At 34.8% G+C, this 18,280-nt stretch overlaps 1 protein-coding gene across 1 annotated transcript; it reads right to left on the bottom strand.

The window, feature by feature from the left end:
• Nucleotides 1-11,863: 11,863 nt before the first annotated feature.
• On the bottom strand, nt 11,864-15,890 carry LOC113328730. Its single transcript, XM_026575748.1, has 6 exons — nt 15,854-15,890; nt 14,570-14,704; nt 14,362-14,456; nt 12,595-12,690; nt 12,269-12,517; nt 11,864-12,166 (listed from the first exon to the last, which is right to left on the bottom strand). The coding sequence occupies exons 1-6, from the start codon at nt 15,888-15,890 to the stop codon at nt 12,005-12,007; spliced, it is 774 nt and encodes a 257-aa protein (XP_026431533.1). The 3' UTR covers nt 11,864-12,004.
• Nucleotides 15,891-18,280: the final 2,390 nt, after the last annotated feature.

Consider the following 18,280-nt stretch of genomic DNA (forward strand, 5'->3'; position numbering starts at 1 on the left):
AAATGCAATCAACTGCAAACAAAAGATGATTAACATACAATAAATTCTTCGTAACTTGAAATCCACGCAACAAATTGAGTGCTTCTGCATTCATTAGAGACCTTGCTAGATATTCCATGGATATAATGAAAATGTAAGGGTATAAAGGATACCCTTGCCTGAGTCCTTGGGTTGGTGTGTATGACTGACATAGCTACCATTTAAGCGAATTGAGATAGTTGTTGTCGATATCCACTGGTAAATTGGAACCCGCCAGTCTTCACAAAAACCCAATGAAGATAACATTTATCTATAAAAGTCCACTCTACTCTATCAAATGCCTTCGACATATCTAACTTTAGAGCTACTAGTCATTGCTTCTTCTTTGACCTCTTCATTGAATGAACTAACTCATGAGGAATAACTATATTGTCATTGATATATCGCTTAGGTACATATGCAACATGAATTGGAGATATTATTTTCTCCATAAGTGGATTCATTCTTGTATCTAAGAGTTTCGAAATTACTTTATAAGTTATGTTACAAAGACCAATTGGCCTATAATCATTTGGTGTTGTAGGATGTTGAGATTTCGGAATTAAGCAAGTGACAACGTGATTAATGTTTGGAGGCATTGACTTACTGATGAAAAATTGTTGCACCAAGTGAACAATATCACTACTCACAGTTGACCACTGGGTTTGGAAAAAACCCAAAGGGAATCCATCCGGACCCGGTGAATTCCAACTAGGAAGTCCTTTAAAAACATTATAAATTTTCTCTTCAGAAGGAATTGATATTAATATATCATTTTCTTCCTGAGTAATAATTGGAGTAATTATATCAAAGGAATCATTTTGAAATTGTGGATTAAAAAACTGAACTATTGTGGAAAAATGATTAGTAAGAAGAGATGCTAGATCTTTCTGAGAGTGAAACCACTGACCTTGATCATTTCTTAAAGCTGAAATGTTATTTTTATATCTCCTTCAGTTAGCTAGGGAGTGAAAATAAGTTGTGTTATTGTCTGAATCTTTGATCCAGTGAAAACTTGTATCAAATTCCTCGGCAAAATCGTCCATTAATTTCATCAGGTGGGTTGGATCAGGTACATCTTTATTCTCTTTATCATATTGTACAAAATACTTCACGAGGCATTTATAGTTTGCATCCCTCTAAAATGGAGTGATAATAAGGGTGAAATCAGAAGTCGGGTAATCATTGGTGAAATATCCTTCAAAAACTATGTAAGTTATCGATTACATATGGTGTTAAGCTCAATAAAAACAATTTTACTTTTTGGTATCAATTTGTGATGTTGTTTGTTACTTCAAGAGGTAAAAAAGGATATATAATTGGGTCTGTTAAAAACCGGTTGAACACGAAAGTATTAACACTGGGACAAATGTGGGATTTGGTGACGGTTTGGAATTTTATACCATGACGGTTTAGCAAAAAAACGTTACCATACATTTCTGGTCATGTATTGTTGACGTTTACTAGACAAATCGTCATTAATTGTTATTGTAAATCATTACGGTTGGTAAAACTGTCACGAAAGCATCTTATCGTGACGGTGATTGGCTCAAATCAAAGCTAACATGGAAGCTGAAGCTAAAAAGAAGAAAAAAGCTGCATGGAAATCAAAGAACAAAAATGATACCTTTGAGAATCTTGATGATATCTCTCTTACCACCTCATCCACATCTATCATAGATACCAAGAGAAAGAAAGTCATCCCTAATGAAGCTAACGCTGCCTTCGATAGTATGGAAATTACAAGTGTTAAAAGATTCAAAGATCTGAATGTTACTTCTCAGGATCAATTGGACAACATCCTTGTTCTCATGGATAATGGAACTTTGGACTACTCCTCCGCTGGAACAGTGGTATTTGCTCTTAACACCTTTTATTACCATCTTTTTAGAACTCATACTATATCTTGTATTGTGCATTGCCTGCTATATGAACATTATGACAATATTATTAGAAGAGAATTACCTCTAAGTATCCAGTTGTGTCCTACTTTTAGCAATTCTTTACTTCACTAGCATGGAATTGTCAAATGCTAAGAGATATCTAAATGATATTCTTAATAAACTGAATCCTGACATTATATTTCTATCTGAAACTAAACAAAAGCATGATAAACTCAAGAAAACTATGCATGACTTAGGGGTCAACAACTTTTGGTCAGTTAATCCAAGAGGGGCAAGTGGCACTGCTGGTGGCTTAGCATTATTATGGAAAAGCAATATTTCCATAATATTGGATTATTCTATAAACCATATCAATGCAATAATCAGAACTGCAAATAGCCCCCCTTGGTTATTTACATGTTACTATGGTCATCCTTATGACACCCTATCCAAGTTAAACTCTTGGAAAATGCTTGAGCAATCTGCTATTTCTTATAACTTTCCTTGGCTGGTTATTGGGGATTTCAACTTTATTCTCCATGATACTGAAAAATTTAGTATTCATCCCATAGATGCTAATGAAGCTTCCATTTTCAATGAAAAGATCCTTAATTTGGACCTCATTGATATTGGTTTTACTGGTTTCCCTTTTAATTGGTCAAACAAAAGAAAAGGCCATGCTCTTACTGAACAAAGATTAGATAGAGGTCTAGATAATGATGATTGGCTTCCCATCTATTCAAACACCACTATCACTAATATGCTAGCCATTAGATTTGATCATCATCCTATCTTACTGAACTCAAACCCCCACTGGAAGAATGGTAAGATTCCATTCAAATTATTTGGTCCTTGGTTAGATCATGCTGACTGTAGGAAAATTATTGTTGACTGTTGGAAAAAGATCACTCCTGGTTCAAGTGCCTTCTCTATAGCCAGAAAACTTAAAGACACAAAGCTACAAATCATATTATGGAACAAGAGATTTTACGTCAACATCAAAACAAACATTTATGATGCAAGCAATACTTAAATTTGATACATACTCACTACTTCAGAGAAGACGGAGGACAGGCCCTAGATTATGCAAGAAAACAACTCAAAAATTAGCAATACATAGAAGAAAAATTCTGGAAAACTAAGAGCACGGATCAACTTATGAAGTTGGGAGATCAGAACACAAGTTATTTCCACAGAGCCACTAAAAGTAGAACAAGAAGGAATAAAATAGAGTCTGTACAAAATGAGGAAGGCAACTGGATTACTGAGTATCAAGAAGTTAAGGACTTCTTTACCAATCATTTCTCTCAAATGGCAACTGCTGAACCTATAAACCCCTCTTCTGAAATCATCAACCTTATACCTCTAGTCATAACCTCTGAGGACAACACAACTCTCAACAAAAAACCTGAACCTGGTGAAATTAAAGCTATCTTGTTTAGCATGACATATGATAAAGCTCCAGGGCCAAATGGGTTCCCACCAAACTTCATCGAACTCAACTAGGACATCATTGGAAATGATATTGTCACAATGGTTCGACACTTTTTCTTCTCTGGTCACCTTCTTAAGGAGATGAATGGCAACTTTATAACCCTCATCCCCAAAATTGACTCTCCAACTTCTCCTAGTCATTTCAGACCAATCAACCTTTGCAACACCACCTATAAAATCATATATAAATTGCTAGCTCAGAGAATGAAGCCCTTTCTAAACAAAATCATATCCCCTACCAATCTGCTCATGAAATTATACATAGTATGAGATCTAAAAGAGGAAAAAAGGAAATTTTGGTACAATGGGAATAAACATAGATATGGAAAAAGTTTTTGACAGAGTTGACTGGGTTTTCTTAATGACTATTATGAAGATAATTTGGTTTTATGATCAATGGTGTAACAAAATCTTCCGATGTATCTCAACCTCCACTTCTGTTGTTCTCATAAATGGCTCCCCTGACAAATTATACAAACCTTCTAGAGGGCTAAGCCAAGGTGACCCCCTATCACCTTATCTGTTTTTGTTCTGCATGGAATCCCTTTCAAGGACTCTTCTACATGTTGAGGAGATGGGAATAATTAATGGCATCAAGATATGCAAAGCTGCACTATCTATCAGCCACCTCCTCTTTGCTGATGATTGCATGATATTCTGCAAAGCAAATATGACTGAAGATCAAAATATAATGCAGCTCCTTCAAATATTTGGAAGCACCTCTGGGAAACTTATAAACTTTCACACATCTGGAGTCTTCTTCAGCAAAAACACTAATCCAGACCTCATCCCTCAAATCAGCAATTCTATGGGAGTTCAAGTGCTTCAGTTGGATGATAAATATCTAGGCTCACCCCTCTTTACTCATAAAATAAAAATAAATTCCTTCAAACCTGGATTAGAAAAATTGAAGCTCAGACTTACTGGCTGGAAGAATACACCACTAAATCCTGCTGGAAGAGAAATAATCATCAAATCTGTAACATCCTCAGCTTGTATCTTCTAAATGAACTGCTTCAAGGTACCTAAGAAAACTTGCAGAGACATCAACAATCTTCAAATAGATTTTTTTCCGGGGTAAAATATAGAAAATCCTTCTGGGTATTATGTTAAAACCTGGACTGCAGTGTGCAAACCAAAAGAGATGGGGGGGTCTAGGATTCATGAATGTGGAACTATTCAATAGCTCTATGATAAAAAAAAATTGGATGAATACTTGAGCAGGATAAAGACTTCTTATGGTACAAGCTCATGGATGCCAAATATCTCTTAGGCAGAAATGTTCTTAACATCGATACAAAATCAAAGGATGGAGACTCATGGATATGGAAAGGAATCCTGGATGGCATAAGAAACATCCAACAACACTACTCTTGGAAAATCGGCAATGGTAGAAAGATAAAAATTTGGGAAGACATATGGATCTCGAACACCATCTCAAGACAGCCAAAACCCCAGAACTGCCACAACACATTGAAAATCTAGATTCTGTATTTCTCCAGATAGAACTTGGGATGAAGCTCAATTGTATACCTACTTCAGCAATAATAAGGCTGCTGTGATTACCACACTGCAGACACATCCAAATGAAGAAGACGGGATAATATGGAATCTCAATGATACAGGAGTTTTTTCTGTCAAAGCGATGTAAAAGGAAAAAATTGGTCACCTACACAGAAATGATACTCTAACAGGGAATTGGGAAGACATTTGGAACATGGAAGTGGATCCAATCATCAGAATCTTTATCTGGAAATATGCCCATGGAATTCTTCCCACTAATGCCAAAACAGCTAGCACACTCCATTACATCAACCCTACATGCATTGTTTGTAATAGTGGGGAAGAAGAAACCATGTCTCACATGTTTCTAATTATCCTGCTACTACTCTGGTTTGGCAGGAAATTCTTGGCTCCTCCCATACTAAATTTGACAACAATACAATTTTCATTGAATGGTTGAATTCGTGGTTTCATCCTGGAAACACTAGCACTGACTGTAACATTTTTGTCACTACTTGTTGGTATATCTGGAAAGCTAGATGTGACTTTATCTTCAAACAAATTTAGCCTACTTTGGGAGTAACTTCTCTCCGCATTAAGAATCATTTTTGCAATCATAATAGAATACATTCTATGCAGGATCATATCATGAACAGTTTCCCACTCTTACCTGAGGAAACTGACACTACATTCCAACATACTATTACTCCTTATACCCGGAATGCAGAAGCAGAGTTTGGGAATAATATCAGCATATGCACCCTACAATACACTGAGAACTCATTATACTACACTACTCTAACTATGAAAGATTTTGCAGGAAACGTCATTGGAACTAGAGGACATCCAGGACACTCTAGAGAAGGGGGAGCAATAGGAGGGGCAGACGTATCTTTCCAGTGGGCGAAAGAACTGCATCACACAAACATTGTAATCTCTGCAGAATCAATGGACATACTAGTTCGCTTTAAGTTGCTCTACCATGAAGTCGCTCATGGAAGATTTCATCTTAGTTATTATGAAAGTAGAAATAGTCAAGAAGAAAGTAGTAGAAATATGGTCATAGAACCAATATCTCTTGTTTTACTAAAACTTAGCATCATCCATCGTAGTCAAAATATGGATGCTTTTAATTTAGTTCTTTTTTGTAAGAATAATGATGGCAGGCTGAGTGATTCATCCACAACCAATGCCAACACAACTTCGATGTACTGGTCTTACTGCCTTTCTAGGTCTAAGCTTTTTCTATAAAAAAATAACAAGGTTTTGTTTCAATGTTATTTTAATATGGGTTTTATGGAGCAAGAAGTATAGGAAGATATTTTTTATCGGATCACCAACTTTATCTTCTTAATCCGACTCTTAAAAAAATCATCAATAAGTCATTTATATTTTAAATGATAATTATCTGATTTTTGCTAGAGCCAAATGGTAACTGCTACAGATCTTCAAAACATTTGTATCAATTTTATCAAATATTTAGGACAGTCAATTAACATTGCCAAAAAGTGTTAGGTGGGTTTAGCAATAAAAAAAACTCGCTACTTGAACAGAGATCTCCTTGGAAAGTTTGCTTGGACAATGCTATGTGAAACTAATGCTTTATCGATTAGGGTATTAAGACATAAATACTTTCCAGCTAGTAAGCCCATTCACACAGCTCATATGATGCTAGACATTTCTCAAACTTATAATTATGTCAGTTGGGAGTTTTTATTCAAGGTGATGAAGAAGTATGTATCTTTTCAACTTTGGTGTGATTTTTTTAGATATATTTGAGTCTGATAGAATTTCAGTGATAGTCAATGGGGATCCATGTGGTTTTTTATGTGTTTGTTTGGTATTGAAAAATGAAGCTCCCTTGTCTCGAATTCTCTTTGTCATTGAAAGATCCCTGGTCTCCGATTCTATTTTTTTATGTTGTATTGTTCCCATGCAACCGATATGTTTTTTATTGATGATGTTTTTATTTTCTGGAAAAGTGTTAAAAGAAGTTTAGAAAGCTTGATGAAACTGTTTGGAGCGTACTAGCAAAGCTCTGGGAAGTTGATTAATAAAACAAAATGTATATACTTTGGCTTCTTGGAAAGGTAGATTTTTATCTTTTCATGATGGATTGGTTTTCGTTAAGTGTGTGTTTACATGGACTAAATCTAAGATTAAGTTGTGTGAGAAAACTATTAAATAATTTTTTTGATCTTTAGATGGGGATTTGAAAAAATTTTGTGACTTTGCCATCGAAGAATGTTTGTACTCCTTACAATTGGGATCTGCACAATATTCTTAGCATATAATTGTCCAGGTTATTGGGGATAACAAGACTAGTTAGTTAGTAAGCTTTGTAGTAATACATTAAGTTGCATTTTAATGAATTGATTTGATAATGTTGATGTGTATATACTTGTATACTAGTATGCTCTTGATGAACGCAAGGCTTGTTTTGTGTGTATGGATGTTAGACTTAGTTATTTTTATGTAGATATGCACATATTTGTACGCTGAAATGATGTGTGATGAATATATGGACTGTCATGTGGGTATGGATGCTAGATTTTGTCAGCATGTTTTAGAGGTGTATTTGTTTTCACACTTGTATGTTTTGTGATAAATGGATGGCATGTCATGTAGGTGTGGATGCTAGAATATGTTACTTTTCTATAGAGGTGTACATGTTTGTATAATTGATGCATCTTGTCCTGTTTCATTGATATATGACATCTTTTATGGGCATCGATATTGGATTTTGCTAGCTTTTCGTAGATGTGTATACCATTTTGTCCTGTCTCATTGATGTATGGCCTGTTTTATGAGTATTGGTATCGGGTTTTTTATGTTTTTGTAAATGACTACATAGTTGTACACCATTGTCCGGTCTCATGGTGTACACCAATGTAAATTAAAAAAAAAATGAGAATTATATAATCATATGAGTACTTTTTTTATAAATCTTGGAAAAAGGTCTCCAAATATATAAGGTTTGCGAATTTTGAACATAGGTCGGCTTGAAAGATGAATTGTTTTAAACTTATTTTTATATTTTTAAAATTAGTGATATCATTATGAGTCATTTTGGACGAAACTGTAAATCAGGAAGGTTAGTTATGTATTTTTCCAAGAAAACGATTAATTTGTGTCTAGTTGGATAAGTCATGAGATTAATTAACTAGTATATTTGGATGGGTTTTTGGAAACCTTATTCCCCGGAGGTTAAGATCAAGGACCTCCTTATTCAAACATGACCGGGTTAAAGAATTTACTGTGTAAGAAAAACAGAGAACACATACGGAAGCTTGTACATTCAAATGGATCACCCACCGTCAACTGTATTTCCCTTCCAAGGAGTCTATGCAACAAGTTAACTGAACAAAGAAAAGACATCCTTGGAGCTGGAACCCCGTTTCTATGCTTGCTCCCGTGAATGGTTATAGACCCAGCTGTAACCCCAGTAGTTGCTCCAATCAGTATCCGATTGTGGTCCCTGGATAACGGTTGTTGTCAATTGGTATTTTATCGAATTGTATACTTTAATGGTAAGTAAGCATAATTTTTGGCTATATATGTAAAGCCGAGCAACTTTTTCATTACCTTCATCGAGCGAGATATAATACAAGTTAAATCATCAGTCACTCTAGCTACATATCTATCAACTCTACTGGTACGAATAATAGCTCCATAACCAGCAGTGTGATTTCTAAAGAAATCATCTGAATTTATCATGACACAATTCAGTTGTGGCTTCTCCGAACAACATGTGATAGCATAGCACTCTGGTTACTATAAGAAATATTGAGGTTCCATCTATTTATAAAACCTATGTTGTATGCATAACCAAGAATGGAAATATTCAATGCCGAAACTTTGGAATAGTGAGCGATAACGGAGAGGAATACAAGAATGTATCATATTTTCATATCCAACAACAAGTCCTACCACCACTTTGTTTCTGGTCCACTTTCTACATTCTAAATAAAGTGGGAATAATTAGTGCACCATAGGGCTGAGCATAAAAACCGTAACCGCAGATTTCATCCGTATCCGTCCGTAAAATTGCGGGTGAAAACCAATCCGCAAGAGTTATGGACCGGACACGGGTGCATTCTCAAATCCGCACGCGGTGCGGTTACGGTTGCGGTTGGGATTTGATAACCGCGGATTACCCGCACCGTAGGACATATAGGGAATTTAGTAAATGTATTAAGGATAATATGAGAAGTTGGAGTTTTATATATAAACATTTTTATCTTTCGGTGAAACCTAATAGCATCATTTTTTTTTCGAGAGGAAGAGACCTAATAGTCTCAGAGGAAGAGACCTTCGATTCTTCTTCTTCTCTGAGTAAATTAGTTGTTCTCTCATTCATCTTCTTCTCATCACAGTAAATATCCTTCTAATCTAAAGTCTCTCTTGCTACCAAATTAGTTGTTCTATCATTCTTCTTCCCTGAGCAGCATCAGCATCAGTAATTGTAAGTAGTTCTCTCATTTTTATTTCTTTTGACTTTCAATGATTATTATATGTTCTAGTGATGTTGATTTCGTTTTAATTGGTTGGGAATTTTCTTAGATGTCAAAATAATTTTGAGTATGTTTGATTTAGGGTTTTCTTAAATTAGTTTTTTCTTCCAGTTTAGAGATTTTGGGTGATTTGGTCGGTAAAGACCATCATCTCTGGTTGAAGTTTGTATTATCAGTGCTGAAAATTAAACCAGTATGTTTGATTATTAAACCAGTTGTGGGCGTGGATTGTCTAATTCATGTATGTTATTTATGAAACAAGGCAGATCCACGGATTGGAGAGAGGAATCTTCAGGAGAACAATATTTAAAATCCTTGGGTAGGTGGTGAAGCTTGTATTATCAGTGCTACAATTGTTTGGGTATGGTGTTGCTATCTCTGCATTCTGTAACATATCTTCTTATTTGCATTTTGTAGCCATTCATTTGGTTGCATCTAATCATTTTGTAATCTGTAATTGTAGCTTATCTCTGTACATATCAGTTTATCTGTTCCATGTGTTTCATTTGTTATATTCATTTAGCTGCACCCTGTGTTTCATACTCACTGTTTCCATGAAATATACATGTTAAGCATTCTCGCATAATAGTTAAATTCCTTTCAGTTTATCTGTTCATCTTGCATCTCTTTTTGTCCTCATATATTGCAGTTTTTGGTTCTCAGTTACTCCATATTTGAGTTGATTTTAACTCTTTTAGTTTATAGATCATTGCATCATTGATTCTGTCAATCTTATTTTTCAATATCTACTGTCAATGGGTATGAACAGGAGAATCTGAGAGCACTGTCTATTTACCTTGAGCTACTATTTCATGAGCTTACTTGCTTGACCACACTTCTCTATCAAAGACTACAATATTTCTCTATATACAGATCAATTGACTTAATCTCTTAGAATGTGTTTTCCTTGTTGTGTTCATTTACCTAATGTGTTAAATTTGTTAGCAGATGGCTTCAAGTACTGAGGGAACTTCTATTCCTGTTGACGATCCTGATGAGAGCATGGCTACAGTTAACCCGGAAACCGTCGAGAGCATATCTACAGCTACACCATCATCTCTGGTTGAAGTTTCAAAGCCTCCGAAAGCTTCTGGTAAGAAGCAATCAGACTGCTGGCAACATTTTGATAAGCGTCTTGATCTTAAGCCACCTAAAGTTCAGTGCAAGCATTGTAAAAGGAAGTTTTCATGGGGTAAAGAAGATATACGGGGTTCTAACTCTCATGGAACAACAATCATGAACAACCATATAAAGCAAAGAAGGTGTCCTAACTACACTCCACCTGGACAACAACAGTTAGCCTTTCAAGTAAGTGATAATGGTGAGACTCGTTCCGTTGTGAATCACTCGTTTGACCAAGATGCATGAAGAGCAGCCCTCACCAGAATGATCATCAAAGATGAATTACCTTTTATGTTTGTACAGCGTGAAGGATTCTTAGAATTTTGTCATCAACTAGAACCTAGGTTTGATGTTCCTTCTCGTTTTACTGAAGCTAAAGACTGCATGAAGATGTATTTACACTAGTACAAATCTTTACATTGGCCACACTTAATCACCGTGTCCATAGGCTTTTGGTCATGGATTTTTTTCACTCCAAAAATGTGGCATCAGGTGCCGAGACAAAAAGGTATCCCTATGGCTGCATAAACTTTGAGTGGCTATAAAATATGATTAACCATGGCCATAACTCTAAAACCGTGTCTATATGGTACTCAATATTTTTTTGGTAGTTAAGCATTTTCACTATCACCGTGGCCATAGGATCCTTATAGACACACAATTTAATTATATGTGGCTAAAGTTTACCTTAAAGTCACGTAAATTTTATTATAGTCGTGGCCTTTGTCATCAATTGGACACGCAAAATTCATTTTATCATGGCCAATTCATGAGTTGCGGTCACACTAATTTTTCTCAACCATGGCCATCTCTATCATTTGGACACACGGAAAATAATTTAACATGGCTAATACATGATTTGTAGTCACGTTTAATCTATGGTACCATGGCCATCCATATTTTTGGACACATGATAAACATTTTACATGGCCAATTAATAAGTTATGGCTACTAAAAATTTGTAGCACCGTGGCTAAATTTTTTCGAAAGACACATCAAGTGTGTTGAATGTAGCTATTGTTCACCTTTTGGATACATCAAGTGTTTTCAATGTAGCTATTGTTCACCTTTTGGACACATCAAGTTTTTTGAATGTAGCTATTGTTCAACTTTTAGACACATCAAGTGTTTTCAATGTAGCTATTGTTCACCTTTTGGACACATCAAGTTTTCTGAATGTAGCTTTTGTTCACCTTTTGGACACATCAAGTGTTTTGAATGTAGCTATTGTTCACCTTTTGGACACATCAAGTGTTTTCAATGTAGCTATTCAAAAATCACCTAAATAACCATCCATAAAAAATTAATGAAGACTACAATTAGAATTGTACCAAAATAATTTCATTTCACAATATAATAAACATCTCAATCTGATAATTGTGCAGTAACCTTGAGAAAACAAACTTTCAAAGAGAGACTTAAAAGTTTAAACATCCAAATCCTATAGTCCACGACTATTTCTATTAATAATTAGGCTGCAGTCTTGAGTCTCTTGCTGGATCTCCGAGACTTTAGTTCCCCGCTCTTCATATATGAAGGTTTCTTCTTCTTTGTCTTCTTAGTGTTTGGGTCAGAATCATATTCATCGTTTGGGTCAGAATCATGTTCACCGGGGTCTGAAAGTGGATGGCCCTGCAGCAAGCCAGTGGATGTATAATTAAGGGAAAAAACCATGTTAACAGTTATATGGTCAGGATGCAGAAGGTAATAAACATGTATAATAAAGCAACTTACACTAGAGCAAGAGATCACAAACTCTTTAGGCCAAGCTACTATAGATTTTTCAGCATCCTCTACTGTTTTGAGATGAGTAGATGGGACTGGCAAACAATGATTCTTTAATATCGACTTTTCAACCGTCACTCTGACACAATCATCCCGGAGTGGATCTCCATGAACCTTCTGACCTGGCACTGATGGAAGAACCGAACCCCATGCAATGATATTTCTCAGTGAAGCATGAGCCAGTTTGCATTTACCAATCTGCAAAACAGAAATGTTATATTGACGTCAACAGATTCAACTCTCAAAATGCTTAAATGCCTGTGAAAAGGACATACCGTTGAAAGTTCAGTTTTGTCTTTCGATTGAGAATTGTCTGGTGAACTAAGGGGTAGATGCTCAGATGCAGGAGACTTTTGTTTGTATTTTCCAGACTACAAAAATATACGCTATATTAACATCAACAAAAAATGGAACTCTCAAAGCACTATATATTTTAAATACCTTCAAAAGAAACATACCATTTGGAGTTCAGAACTATCTTTCGATCCCGTAGACTGAGATACATTTTCAGATTCAGGGTCATTTCTATTTGTATTAGATTCATTCCTTTCAGTCGGAGAAATGCTTGTAACAGGGAATTCAAGCATAAGAGACTTCTCTCTAATAGGAGATTTCTATATAGTGCAGTTGACATATTAGATACTGCAGAATTATTAGGAAATACATACTTAATAAAAATTACTTGGATGATGTTAAACATACCCGTGCCTTTTTGCTTTTGATTTTCTTTTTCAATATGCCTTGAGATTTTAGCTGAGACATTAAGCTGCTCATCATTTCTTCTTGTGCCTTCATTGCTGCCTTCATTTCCTTCATTTCTGCATCCTTCCTATCTCTCTCCATTTGGTTCGCACGTCTTTCATCTTCCAGTTGTTTCTTCAGTTCAATGTGCTCCTTGGATGCTCCTTTCCGTGGCAGGTGCCAGTACGTTGTTGGAGTCACTCCCTTGCCTATACATCTTACACGCCCAGCATGTTCTTCCCCAAACACAAAGGTGATAGAATCATTGCCTGGTTGTTTTCTCAAAGTTCCATCTTCCAGCTGCTTATCAAAATCCTCCTGCACAAAAAAAGAATTAAGGGATTAGAAGTGATAATCAATTAAATCAAAATTATTTTCACATTTACTCAAGCACAAAACAAATAGCTAGATAGTTTCAGTCGTCTTACAAGCTGAGCTGCTTTTTCCCTAACATCATCGTCATCGTATTCTCCATTTTTGTTTTGATGTGCCTTCCTCCATAGTAAAGACCGTGAAGGATTTTCATCTTCAAGGATCTCTTTCTCATTAATCTAGTAATTATAAAATACACAAGAAGAAAAATTAGATAGATAATACTATAATTTAAACTGGAAATAATAATAATTTTGTATAACAAACTGGACTTACTAATTTTTCCAACAGCCCTGCATACCCTGCTCTTCCCGTCCTGTGGTTATATTTGTGGTTCTTACGCGCCTTAGCTCCCCTAATGGACAACTCCTGAGCATACAGATTTAAAGAATTTCATTCATAAAAAAGTTAGACTAATTAATGAAATTAATATCAATATTTTCAAACTAAAACGTGCAATATACAACCTTGCATTTATCAGACAACCTCCACTTTACGAACTTGTCCCATTGTTCTTGGTTCACAATGACACGATATTGTTTAGGAACAGTATTTAGTTTAGCAGGTTTACCCAAATTGGGCACTATGAACTTTACATACAACTTTCTTCTGAAGTTGCGCAAATGTTCCCCAAAATATTTCATAATTTGTCTTCTCATAGTCTCCTCAATTTCATAAAACCGCTGCCAAAATATGGAGATGTTAACGGCAGGTAACAAATTAATAACAAATATAGTATTAAAAATCAATATAGATCAGCATATACATACCAATAGTTCGTGCCATAACTTATCCCTCATCACTGAATTCACTTCCTTCCACTTCAAGTGCCTTAGACCAACGTCTCGACGTACCAATACACCCATGTAACTAGCAATTTCAGCTTTATATTTCCCCTTAAATCGACCAAAATTATCAAATTCTATCACATGCTTCTCGCCGTCAAAATTTTTCTTTAGCTTCTTCAATCTTGTTAAACCTCGAACATTATTCTCCTTAGACTCTACTGTATTGTTTGGAGATCCTGTGTCTTTTTATAGTTCAAAAACCCAAAATAAGAGTAAACATGGTGTAAGAGTGTACTCATATTTTTTAAGTCCAAAGCAAACAAAAACAGACAAGCTAGTATAGCATTACCAGGCTGTTCAGGACTTTCAGTCGATTCATCATCAGAACTGGAGCTATCACCATCGGAACCGGTGCGACTACCATCGGAATCTTCGTCTTCATCCTCTGACTCTCCTAAATTCTTCAAGGCTTGAGCCTCCAGGGCTGCAGTCTCATTTTCAGCATACTCATCATCATCATACTCTGGCTCCCAACTCGAATTCTCTTGTGTAGTCATATAGGAAACTGCATATACATGTATATGATTCAATCAAATAAGGTCTGAATTCTTTTCAATCAAAAGTCAAAAGTTATTAAGCTAGACACAAACAAAAATTAAATAACAGTCAATTAACATGGTCTTGATTATGTCAGTACTAACATGGTCTTGATTAGTATGATTAGATGCAAGAGCAGGATGTCGTCTCAGAATTGTTAAAAGATATAACAATTAAAAAATTATTAATCGCTGAGGTTTTTACTAGAGCATTGAAAGAACTCAAGCAAGACTCCAGTTTAAACATACACAATTATGTAAACCTACCAAGTTCCCTAAAAACAAACGACGGATGCCGATCTCCGACATAATTATAATCCCATTATACAAAATGTCAATGACTCGGGAGTATACACGACAGATGGAAGCTTACTGACCAGCTAAAGTTGATGAAAATGAGATAAAAATGTAATTTCTAGTGGTTTCAGGGAGAACCACAGAAGTTTAAACTATTGGTTTGCAATGTGAAAAACATTCATCAGAATAGACAGATAAAAAAACCAAGGAATAACATTCAATTGACCTAGCTCTGACATAATTATAATCCCATTATACAAAACGTCAATGACACGGGAGTATACACGACAGAGAATGTGGCCAGCTAAATGAGATAAGAATGTGATGTCGAGTGGTTTCAGGGAGAACCACAAAAGCTTAAACTATTGTTTGCAGTGTGAAAAACATTAATCAGATTCATCGGAAAAGAAAGAAAAAAACATAAAAGAATAGCATTTCCATAACCATAGAAGACTGAGTTTTTATCCAGCCACTATGCAACTTAGAATACAATCTGCATAAAGATCCTAAGCATAACATAGGAAAAGCTTAAACATGCATGCACACCATTGTTCTTCTTAATAAGAAATAAACAGGTGCATAAACCCTGCTTTCAATGAATCAAAAATTAAGAATTAGGGTTTGAGTCAAAACTTAACCTTTGAATCAATTGGGTCTGATTCAAAAATTAAGGTTTGAATCAATTAGGGTTTGAATAACTAAGCTTTTTAGACGAAAGAAAGATTGAGAACAGGATATACCTTTATAAGATTTAGCCATGCAATTCCTCAACACCATACGGCCCTTTATAAAGTCGCACAGATTGAATAATCCCGCCGAAAATATTTTGTGTTTCATTTTCATCCCGCTCAAAATTATTTAGGGTGAACTGAAAAATCGATTGAGTTTGGTCTACGATTTCCTTTTTTCGGAAAAATCTCCTAAGAAAATACCATTTGATTTTGATCCTACGGTAGACCTAAAAATATTTCCAAACTTTAGAAATCCGATTTCCCTTTTTACTCTAACAAATCTCAATGTTTCCCTGATTTTAAGCCTAGAACTTTATCCCCTTTTTACTCTGCTTAGGTTTCTCTAGTTCTCTCCGCTCTGTAACTCTGGTTTAGGAGGAAAGATAAAACGAACAGAATTTTGAGGTGTTACATAGCATAAGATAAGAGGTTCTTCCATATTAATCTAACTATTGGTTGGGCTTGTGATAAATATATTCACCGTTAGATTTACTATGGACATCCTATTCGATGCATTTTGAAATAACATAAGTAAAATCGTAATGGACTGGGCTGGAGTGTTAGCTTAAACCATGTAATGGACTGGGCTGGAGTGTTAGCTTAAACCATGTAATTGACTGGGCTGGACATAAATGTGGCATAAATTTTTTCATTATTTTTCATTTTTTACTTAATTTTTTTTTCATTTTTTTCCTTTTTTTTCTTTTTACTTTTTTTTTATTACATAATCAAAATTTAGTTACATAATCAAGACTCGACACTTCACCTGAAATATTGATCGATTCTGAACGAGTTCGAGTAAAACTGATGAAAATGGAACTTCGTCCTTTGGAATCGAGACACGGAAAAATTTAGTTATTACATAATCAAAATTTAGTTATTACATAATCAAAATTTAGTTATTACATGATCAAAATTTAGTTACATAATCAAGACTCGACACTTCACCTGAAATATTGATCGATTCGAAACGAGTTCGAGTAAAACTGATGAAAACGGAACTTCGTCCTTTGGAATCGAGACACGGAAAAATTTAGTTATTACATAATCAAAATTTATTTATTACATGATCAAAATTTAGTTACATAATCAAGACTCGACACTTCACCTGAAATATTGATCGATTCGAAACGAGTTCGAGTAAAACTGATGAAAACGGAACTTCGTCCTTTGGAATCGAGACACGACAAAATTTAGTTATTACATAATCATAATTTAGTTATTACATAATCAAAATTTAGTTATTACATGATCAAAATTTAGTTACATAATCAAGAATCGACACTTCACCTGAAATATTGATCGATTCGGAACGAGTTCGAGTAAAACTGATGAAATTGGAACTTCGTCCTTTGGAATCGAGACACGGAAAAATTTAGTTATTACATAATCAAAATTTAGTTATTACATGATCAAAATTTAGTTACATAATCAAGACTCGACACTTCACCTGAAATATTGATCGATTCGGAACGAGTTCGAGTAAAACTGATGAAAACGGAACTTCGTCCTTTGGAATCGAGACACGACAAAATTTAGTTATTACATAATCATAATTTAGTTATTACATAATCAAAATTTAGTTATTACATGATCAAAATTTAGTTACATAATCAAGACTCGACACTTCACCTGAAATATTGATCGATTCGAAACGAGTTCGAGTAAAACTGATGAAAACGGAACTTTGTCCTTTGGAATCGAGACACGGAAAAATTTAGTTATTACATAATCAAAATTTAGTTATTACATAATAAAAATTTAGTTATTACATGATCAAAATTTAGTTACATAATCAAGACTCGACACTTCACCTGAAATATTAATCGATTCGGAACGAGTTCGAGTAAAACTGATGAAAACGGAACTTCGTCCTTTGGAATCGAGACACGGAAAAATTTAGTTATTACATAATCAAAATTTAGTTATTACATAATAAAAATTTAGTTATTACATGATCAAAATTTAGTTACATAATCAAGACTCGACACTTCACCTGAAATATTGATCGATTCGAAACGAGTTCGAGTAAAACTGATGAAAACGGAACTTCGTCCTTTGGAATCGAGACACGACAAAATTTAGTTATTACATAATCATAATTTAGTTATTACATAATAAAAATTTAGTTATAAAATGATCAAAACTTAGTTACATAATCAAGACTCGACACTTCACCTGAAATATTGATCGATTCGGAACGAGTTCGAGTAAAACTGATGAAAACGGAACTTCGTCCTTTGGAATCGAGACACGACAAAATTTAGTTATTACATAATCATAATTTAGTTATTACATAATCAAAATTTAGTTATAACATGATCAAAATTTAGTTACATAATCAAGACTCGACACTTCACCTGAAATATTGATCGATTCGGAACGAGTTCGAGTAAAACTGATGAAAACGGAACTTCGTCCTTTGGAATCGAGACA

The sequence above is a fragment of the Papaver somniferum genome, unplaced genomic scaffold (genome assembly GCF_003573695.1).
Source record: "Papaver somniferum cultivar HN1 unplaced genomic scaffold, ASM357369v1 unplaced-scaffold_114, whole genome shotgun sequence".
Lineage (NCBI taxonomy): Eukaryota > Viridiplantae > Streptophyta > Magnoliopsida > Ranunculales > Papaveraceae > Papaver > Papaver somniferum.

Excerpts from the sequence above, each read along its gene's own strand:
- LOC113328730 (XM_026575748.1), bottom strand. The coding sequence starts at position 15,890 with ATGGTGTTGAGGAATTGCATGGCTAAATCTTATAAAG. Across the intron at positions 14,457-14,569 it reads TGAAAGTCCTGAACAGCCTG|GATCTCCAAACAATACAGTA; the intron begins GTAATGCTATAC and ends AAAAAGACACAG. Across the intron at positions 12,167-12,268 it reads TTGTGATCTCTTGCTCTAGT|GGCCATCCACTTTCAGACCC; the intron begins GTAAGTTGCTTT and ends GGCTTGCTGCAG.